The following is a 9,855-nucleotide window of genomic DNA, read 5'->3' on the forward strand; positions in this document are numbered from 1 at the left end:
TATCACTTTGCTTTCATATGGCTTAAGATCTAAGACGTCAAGTTCACTTTGCTTCGGGTTCTGGACATACTCATCTGTCTTCCATTTCCCCTTCCTTAATTCGATGCAGAGAAGAGAGGAAGCCACATCGTATTCATGCGTATCAGCCTGATAGGATAATACCGGGTTCATTCTGATGCAAAAGCATTCCTCCATTAAAGTAATATTCTTGAAACCTCTCTCGCTCTCTCTCTCTCTCTCTGTGATTGCTTATACTCACTCATCGATTGGTGCATGCGAATCTATTCTCCACAAACTCTATATCCATCAAATCTTCGTTCCTTAAGGAGGAAAAATATTCCATCCCAATAATACTGCTTCCGGGACGTCGGAACAGCATCAGATGCCAACGCTGTATGTTGCCTACATTTGCATGCCACCTTATCTATCCATATATCCTCCCATTAGTTTCCCAAGAGATCAGGAAACATACCAAATGCACCGAAAGGTTTATGCATGCCAACCCCACACCATTGACTTCCAGTCAACCAAGTGCCTATTGTAAGACGATAGCCACCATGGAACAAGTTCCTCAGCAACCGCAGCAACCTAGATGTCATCTCAGGCCGATCTTGATAAGGTGGGCAGGGAAGCATTTGAGATGATAGAGGAGTTCTTGGGCAGGAGAGGGAAGAAAGAACCAATGCTTGACACCATCCAAGTTGCCAAGCAATTTGGTGGAGTGTTGCTGTTTGTGAGGTATGCTCGCCACAGGATTCACCGGCGAAACAATGTTAGACTTAACTGATGTCATTAAGCTGTGACATCAGCGAATCAGAGTCTCTCCTATGCATCTCTTGATGTCATTAAGTTGTGGGGATATATATATATATATATATTACATAAAGTTTTTTTTTGTTTTATTTGGATTGGACTGCATTAAAATGCTTATCCAATACACACATAATATTTAAATAATAATAATGGTAGGAGGATCTTTGAAAATATCCGATAGAGCAGATCTCTTTATCTGAAAAAGATATCTCATTCTAAAATATTATTAGAGAATGATCTAAGGATGTCTCCCCATTCTAAAAAAGCTACTTCTTTTTTTTTCCTCTTCTATCATTAGCTAAATAAAATATTATTTCTTTCCACTCCCTGCATGTCTTTTACTTCCCTTTCTATTACATCCAAAAAAGATTCTCAATTGGGTTTGTCTCTCTCATTCTTTTTTTTTTTTTTACGTTATCCTACCATTGCTTTCTCTTCTTCCCATACTAATGGGGTAAGGAAAAACAATGGCCACTTTATGCAATGCAATAAATTATATTAAATATCAGATAATTTTTCTAAAAAATATTCTTATTTTAGATGTTTTTCAATCAATACCCTTCATTTTACTTCTTACCAAATGATACTCCTAATTAAAAACAAATTCAAATTGCTCCTCAAAAAATTTTCATATAGTATATTGTTTTTACCCATTATAGTATTTTGATCATAATAACACAAACACTATAAAATCTACTTGAAAATATCATAAATTATTTAAATAGAATCATAACATCAATCAAACTAATTATAAATATAAAAATATGATATTATAAGTAATGATAATCAAAGAGTCACGATATAATACTATTAACAGTATTTTCGATACATCAATAAAAATATTATAAACGAGTCAAATAAAAACATTATAATAGTTCAAAATAATAAAATGGACAAAAAATTGATAAAAAAAACTTTGAAATGAATTTTAGGTATTTTTAAAATTAAGGATATTATCTGAAAAAAGCAAAAGAGGCGATATCTCTTGAGAAATATTTAAAATATGAATATTTTCTTAAAAATCGCCCTAAAATATCAAATATTACCTGCTGTTGTGTCCCACAATCAATCATTGGAGTATCTATCGTTCCGTTCCATGAATCAGTGCTTTGCATTGCGTCTCGTCTGCTTGCTGTGTACATATGATATGTATGATTAGGTTCACAGTGATGCCGAATGCATTGGCTTTCCACAATTTGTGTGCTTGACGTTGTTCTCGGGTCCGACGTAGGCAACCGTAGCTTTCATACCCTACCCATTTCAACTTTGTGCGCCTTGCCTAACGGTGGTGGCCCCCACGGGTGGGTCTTCTTTGATGGACCACCTTGTCTTTTCTCCGATCACAGCATACAAGTGCATAGGAATACGCGCGTATTAACCATTTGTTTCCGATCGATTGATTATAGTATATTGTATGAGAGAAAATATTTTGACAATTAACCTGCATCAACTAATTACTATATCGAAGAAAAAAGTTAAATCATTTTTAATTGAACAATAACATGGGAATGGTTATGGTTTATTGGCTCTCGTGGATAAAACATGAAGATGAGATATTGAGATTGCTATAAATGATATTCTCAGTCAATCAAGTATAAAAGTCAACCCCGATCTAAAGATTAGACTATTTTTTTCAAAAATATTTTCACACCTCATATAACCTTCTGAATTAATTCGAGCATCGAATGAGTCGGGTTAAAAAGCTCCTCTCGTACTAATCTTTGTGCAAGAACCAATCGATGAGTCAAATTCTATCTTGGGTCGATCTTAAGACTGTCTTGAATAGGTGAGGTTATGTAAAGACCATCTTGAAACCATCTCAACTACACCAAGGTCACCACGATGGTTCCACAATTGTCTTTATGCTTTTGGGTTAAGACTAAATCAGGTTATGATTTATCAACTCCCGTGGATAAAATATCAAGATTAGATGTTGAGATCGTTATAAATGATATTCTTAGTCAATCAGATATAAAAATTAATCGCTTACATCGATCTAGGGGTTAGATTATTTTTTTAAAAAATATTTTCACACCTTAATCTTCTAAACTAACTCGAGCGTCGAATGAGTTGGGTCGAAAAGTTTCTCCTGATACTAGCCTTTGTGCAGGAACCCATCGAGAAGTTAGATTCTATCTCGGATCTACCTCAATACTACTTTGGATAGGCCGAGGTTACATGAAGACCACCTTAGAATCATCTTAACTACACCAAGGTCACCACGATGGTTCCATAAATATCTTTATACCTTTGGATCAAGACTAAGTCGGGTTAACTCAATTATCAATAATATTTTCCCTCAATATTATATATCTAAAATATTAAAAATTTAAAATCATATTCGATAAATAATAAATAGATTATTCAGTTAAAAATAAAAGAATAGATTAGTGTCGTACATATCACAGTTAGATTCCATATAGGGAACAGAACACCAGAGCAAGGAAAAGTGCAGCTAGCTCAATCATAAATGTCCTTCCTTGGACTACAAGCCGAAACGAGTATATTGGTGTGTAAGTCATTCATAGGTTAAACAAAGTGCCAGAATGGACGCTTGATTCCTGTTTAGACCACAAATAACACACACACTTGTAATCATACGTGTGGATATCCACTCTCCATCCCATCCCATCTCATTCCGTCTCGCCCAACAAAAATATTCCCTCTCCAATAATTGTTAGAATATGGAAACAGCATTAGATGCCAATAATTGTTTCGTCATCGTATCTTCGTGCCCTCCTCATAGAATGTTAATATCGTGAAAGCATGCGTCTATAAGAACCCCTGCGCCTTAACACACACACCCACACTCACACACACACTACTTGCAGACGCCCATCGATCAGCAAGCTCATGGCGCCTCAGACCGACCTTGGCAAGGTGGGAAGAGAAGGCTTTGACATGCTCGAGGAGTACTTGGGAAGAAGAGGAAGACCACCACCGCCACGCAATGGCAACATAAGAGGAAGACCACCACCGCCACCGCCATCACACAACGTCAACATGTATCAGAACTACTACACCGTCCCGACGAAAGAGGCAGCAGAGCCAGCTGACTGCGTCCGAGTTGCCAAGGAGTCTGGTGGGGTTGTGTTCGTGTGGTATCGTAACGCCATGGCTCGCTGGGGAAATCATGGCAGATTTGGCTAAGCACACAACTTGGTTTATATATATATATATATATATATATATAGTTATGTGCTGCTCCTTCAAGTTACTATGGAGGTGTCAATTGAAACATGCAGTGTACTTACTACTTCGGTTATGTATGTTTAAGTGCTTAATATCATAAGCTTTTTCTTTATTAATTCTTGTAATAAAAAAATCTAGTATGAAAAAAAATTTACGTAACGGAGCTCTACATCCAACAAGAGCCCCTTCAAGATTATTATAGGACAACAACTGTCAACTCTTTACACCTTGGCTATCGGGTATATTGGGAGTAGTATGTTAGCATATCACTTTGCAAAAGAATGACATCGAAATGTAGATATTAGGCGAGCTTACTTGGAGAAGGCGGCCAAAAAGATGAAGAAGTGGGCAGACATGGGAAGGCGACCGCAGAAGTTCAAAGTCAGCGACTTAGTATTGGTGAAACTCCAACCAGCATCACTCAAAATTTTCAGGTACAAAGTATACAAAGGATTGATGCGCAAGTATGAAGGGCCCTTCCTAATTATCAGTAGGGTGGGCAATGTCTCATATAAGTTGCAGCTATTAGCGTGGCTCAAAATTCACAATGTTTTTCATGCCAGCAACCTGAAAACCTATCACTCAGATCCATAAAATACTTTCTAAAGTGTTCTAACTTGGTTACCCCCAACTAGAGCCTCCTACAAGAAGCGAGTTAAAACTATTTTAGTGGATCGCAAGATAAAGCTACCTAATGGAGCTAAGAAGACCAAGTACTTGGTGATGTGGCAAAAGTTTCTACAAATCGAAGCTAGTTGGGAGCTCGAAGATGCCCTACGATATGAAGAAGCAGTCATAAAAAACAACAGATAAACATCGATGAGGGTGTCGAAAGTTTAAGTGGACGAAAATGTCACGAACGATCATCTTATACCCACAATAATTTCATTCAACGAACCATTCGTCGCTTTTGCATACTTGTATAGATACATGACAACATATTTTGCCTTGGTTTTGTATGTTTTTACTTCAAAAATATAAGCAACGATAGTTCGCAGTACTATAGTACGATCGCTCGCCACATTGGCTCATACTAATCCCAAAATGGCTCTATTTTTGCATGCCACTACTTGTTTTATATAGATTGTAACCTCATGTAAAACGTCAACTATCTCAGCACCCTGGAACCCCCCGAGTGCCACCAGGGCGGATGAGGCTTTAGGGTAGTTATCACGAACAGTCGTCGCGTACTCGCAACAACTTCGTTCAACAATTCGTTCGTCACTTTTGTATGCTTGAACAAAGATATGACAACTTGTTTTGCCTTAGTTTTATATTTTTTGCTTGTAAAAATAAATGTTTAAACAGGTTGTAGCGAATAGTGCGACCGCTCATAGCGCCGGGCAAAGAAGCCCTAAAATGGCTCCGTTTTCACGTGCCGCGGGTTGTTTTTTGCATCCCGCTGCACCGCGTGAAACATCAACCATCTCAGCACCCTGGAACCCCCCGAGTGGCATAGGGATGGATGGGGCTTCGGTATATTGTCGGGCGTTGAACAACCTTTTGCAAGTTCATATGTTACCTTGACGGGAACTTATTGTCACGCCCGGCACCCGGTGAGTAGTTGTTTGTGGACTTACAACTGTTCGTTCTATCTTCTAAAGTCCTTGTTTTCCTCTTCTCTCTCTCTCTTTTCTCCTATGCACACAAGGTTCTTACTAAATTACTTGTAAAACTTCCCTCTTTGCGAGACGTCGGGATTTGTCTGTCGCTCGTTTTTAATCTAATCAACTTTCTATTTTACAAGTCTTTCGGGACCTGTATGAGATTGCAACTAGGCTGAACCTTTGCGAATGCATATGTCACAAGGACACCTCAAGACTTAGGCAATCCTAGCTAAGTCCGAGAAGTTAGCGTAAGGGTGTGTCGCAACTTAGGCAACTCAAGCTAAGTTTGCGTCTTGGCCATAAGGGTGCCTCACGACTTAGGCAATTCCAGCTAAGGCCGTGACATAGTATTGGGTATTGAATAATCTGTTGAATATCGGATTTTGATGATGAAATTAATTGATGAAGTTATGATCTAATCTGCATTTTAAGTGATGTAGGACTAACTTCGATTAGAAAAGGTAAGTCGATTAAAGAAGAAAGAATTGGACATTGGGCGGGAGTAGAACATGTTAGGAGATTGGACGTCGAGCCGTAGGATCGATTAACGTGACGACAAAAGGACTTCGTGTTGTGAGTTTGAACATCGGGCCAAAGGATAAGATATTGTGCTAAGGAGATCATAAGTTGTGGGAGTCAACATGCTGATTAGGCAATACTCCGAAGGAGAGGACGATGCACCGAAGGATCAGACGAAACGTCGGATGAACCAATAACATGCCGGACAATATAGGATTCATGCTTGTAATCGTATGTCTAGATCGAGTTAGTTTAGGTCTAATTGAGCCTGTATTAGGGTGAAACAATGCCAACTCAATTATGGGCCAACTGGGCCCGAATTAGGGTTATTTTGAGCCAAGTGGAATGCTCATTCAATGACCCATAGCTAGCCCAAGCAGTAGCACTGTCAGATTGGGTGGTGGTACCACCCAGACACAGTCTCCCAAACTATGCCAAGAGGTGGTACTACTCAATGTCAGTACTGCAGGCAGTGGTATTGTCAAGACCCGAGAAACCCGAGATAAGACCCTTTTTTACTCTATTTTTTAAGTCATTTGAGGTCTATAAATACTCTAGTTATTTCTGTTTGGAAGAGCATGAAATTGAGTAGAAAAGAGGGAAAATATACTTGACAAAAAAAGTATTGTAATCTCTCTAAAGTTAGTAAGTCTCTTTCTCCTAGAGTTAAAATGTTTCTAAAGGAGGAGTGAGGTCTAAAAAAGAGAGGTGTAAAGGTTCTTTCCTAAGCTTATGAAAAGGAGAAAGTGTTATAAGGGTAATTAATTTGCGCCCGTTGAAAGAAGATTGGTAGTAAAAACCGGTGGCCTCGAGTGAAGAGGAATCAAGAGTGGACGTAGGTCACGACGACCGAACTACTATAAAATCTGGTTTGCATTTATTTTATACTTTTCATTTATATTCCAAACTGATTTCTTACTCTCACTACACTTATTATTGTTATGACCATGACTACACTAAGAGGAGGGGGGAGTTGGGTTGGAGGGTAATTAGTGCTTTCGTAAAATCACATCGATTTGAAAATTCTCGTTTGATGAAAACCGATATCGAAAAAGAGTTAAACTTGAAAGCATTTATAAGAATAGTGAATAAGTAAATTAGTTTGTAATATGAATGAAAAGCATAAAGTAAATGCAAACCGAGTTTTATAGTGATTCGGTCGTCGTGACCTTCATCCACTTCGTATTCCAATTCTTGTTCGATGAAAACCGATATCGGAAAAGAGTTTAACATGAAAGTGTTCGTAAGAATAGTGAATAAGTAAATCAGTTTGCAATATGAATGAAAAGCATAAAGTAAATGCACACCAAGTTTTAGAATGGTTCGGTCGTCGTGACCATCATCTACTCTGTATTCCTCTTCACTCGAGACCATCGACTTTCACTACTGATCTTTTTTCAATGGGTGAAGATCAACTGCCCTTACAACTCTTTCTCATTTTTACAAGCTCAGGAGAGAACCTTTATACCTTTCTTTGAAACCTCACTCCTCCCTTATAAAACTTCTAACTCTAGAAGAAAGAGACTCTAAATCCTATGAGACCTTCTAATTTTTTTCTTGCAAGTATTCTTTTCCCCTTTTTTGCTCAAATTCATGCAACTCCAAGCAGAAATAGATAGGGTATTTATAGATCCCAAATGACTTCAAAAATGGAGCAAAAAAAGTCTCATCTCGACTTTCCCGAGTCCTGGCGGTACCAACGCTTGCAGCTCTGACACTGGCTAGTATCACTGCCTAGTCTAGCAGTACCATCGCTTGACATAGTCTTGGAGTCTGTGTCTGGACGATACCACCGCCAAACTCTGCTATAGGTCACTGAATGAGCTAAATAGCATATACAATTCAGCCATGATTCAGGCACAATTGGCTCCTAATCAGTTGTAATGGTTACATGTAAAACCAACTCAATTAGACCTAATTAACTCGATCTGGACACACACGATTACAAGCATGAATCTAATATTGTTTGACATGTCATTGGTTCATTCGATGCTTCATTCGATTCTTTGGCGCATCATTCTCTCCTTCGGTGTATTATCCAATCAGTATGTTGATTCCCACAACTTCTGATCTCCTTGGCGTAATGCCCAATCCTTCGACCGATGCCCGAACTCATGGCATGAAGTCCTTCCGGCATGTCGACCATTCCTTCGGCTCGACGTCCAATCTTCTGATATGTTTCACTCCGACCCAACGTTCGATTCATCTTGCTTTAATCAATTTACCTTTTTTGATCGAAATTAGTCCTACGTCATTCAAAACGCAAATTAGATCGTAAATTCATCAATTGATTTCATCATCAACATCCGAGATTCAACAATCTCTCCCTTTTTGATGATAACAACCAATTGATAATGGAGTTTAAACTAAACTCCCTCTATCAATGTACCAAACGATACTCCTAATTAAAAAACAAAATTAAATTGCTCCTCAAAAAAATTTTCAAATATTATATTGTTTTTACCCATTAGAGTATTTTTTATCATAATAACAAAAACACTATAAAATCTACTTGAAAATAATATAAATTATTTAAATAAACTCCTATCGTTAATCAAATAAATTATAAATATAAAAATATAATATTATAATAATTGATAAGTAATGATAATGAGTCACCAAATAATATTATTAACAGTGTTTTCAATACATCAATAAAAATATTATAAATGTTATTAAAAAATATTATAAACGAGTCAAATTAAAATATTGTAATAGTAAAAAATAATAAAATGGATACAAAATTTGATAAAAAAATTTTGAAATGTATTTTAGGTATTTTTAAATTAAGGATATTAGTTGAGAAAAAGCAAAAGAGGTGATTTCTCTTGTGGAATATTTAAAATATGAATATTTTCTTAAAAATCGCCCTAAAATATCAAATATTACGTGCTGTCGTGTCCCACAATCAATCATTGGAGTATCTATCGTTCCATTCCATTCTAATGAATCAGTGCTTTGCATTGTGTCTCGTCTGCTTTCAGTGCACATATGATGTATGATTGGGTTCACAGAGATGCCGAATGCTTTGGCTTTCCACAATTTGTGTGCTTGACGCTGTTCTCGGGTCTGAGGTAGGCAACCGTAGCTTTCGTACCCTACCCGTTTCAACTTTGTGCGCCTTGCCTAACGGCGGCGTGGGCGGCACCCTCGCCTCCGCCTCTGCCACCTGTCGCGGCCTCCGCCCTAGCGTACTCGACTTCCTCCCCGTTCTCATCTTCGCCGCCGCACCGGGGTGCGACGAGGATGTGGTGGAGTGCGCGGTGTGCCTCAACGAGTTGGAGGAAGGGGAGAAGATGCGAGCCCTCCCGCGGTGCGGCCACTGCTTCCACATGGAGTGCATAGACATGTGGTTCCACTCCCACTCCACATGTCCCCTTTGCCGCACCGCCGTGGAGGCTGCCCCGCCACCGCCGTGCGTGGATGGGTTGCATCTCATTTGGGGCAAGTGGTATGATGTGAGTGAACATAGTGAATGAGATTGGAAGAGAAGAATGTATCAAATAAGGTAAAAGTTATTTGAATTCCATTCGAGCCCAATCACACTCAATTAGGAACCTTCCTATGCCTTGGAATGAAGTATTAGATTAGGCCCTAGGTAGAGTATTATCATGTACACGTTTCATGTCAATTCAGCAATAATTATGCACAGAAAGAAATATGAAAGCATTCTAAATTTATATGCATGTATAACGAAATCTATTTATTAAAGTATTAAGTACAA

At 38.3% G+C, this 9,855-nt stretch overlaps 1 protein-coding gene across 1 annotated transcript; it reads left to right on the forward strand.

The window, feature by feature from the left end:
* Positions 1-9,154: 9,154 nt before the first annotated feature.
* LOC135629189 (E3 ubiquitin-protein ligase EL5-like) lies at positions 9,155-9,610 on the forward strand. The gene has a single exon (XM_065136380.1). The coding sequence runs from the start codon at positions 9,155-9,157 to the stop codon at positions 9,608-9,610; it is 456 nt and encodes a 151-aa protein (XP_064992452.1).
* Positions 9,611-9,855: the final 245 nt, after the last annotated feature.

The sequence above is a fragment of the Musa acuminata genome, chromosome BXJ3-1, assembly GCF_036884655.1.
Source record: "Musa acuminata AAA Group cultivar baxijiao chromosome BXJ3-1, Cavendish_Baxijiao_AAA, whole genome shotgun sequence".
Lineage (NCBI taxonomy): Eukaryota > Viridiplantae > Streptophyta > Magnoliopsida > Zingiberales > Musaceae > Musa > Musa acuminata.

Excerpts from the sequence above, each read along its gene's own strand:
- LOC135629189 (XM_065136380.1), top strand. The coding sequence starts at position 9,155 with ATGCTTTGGCTTTCCACAATTTGTGTGCTTGACGCTGTTCTCGGGTCT.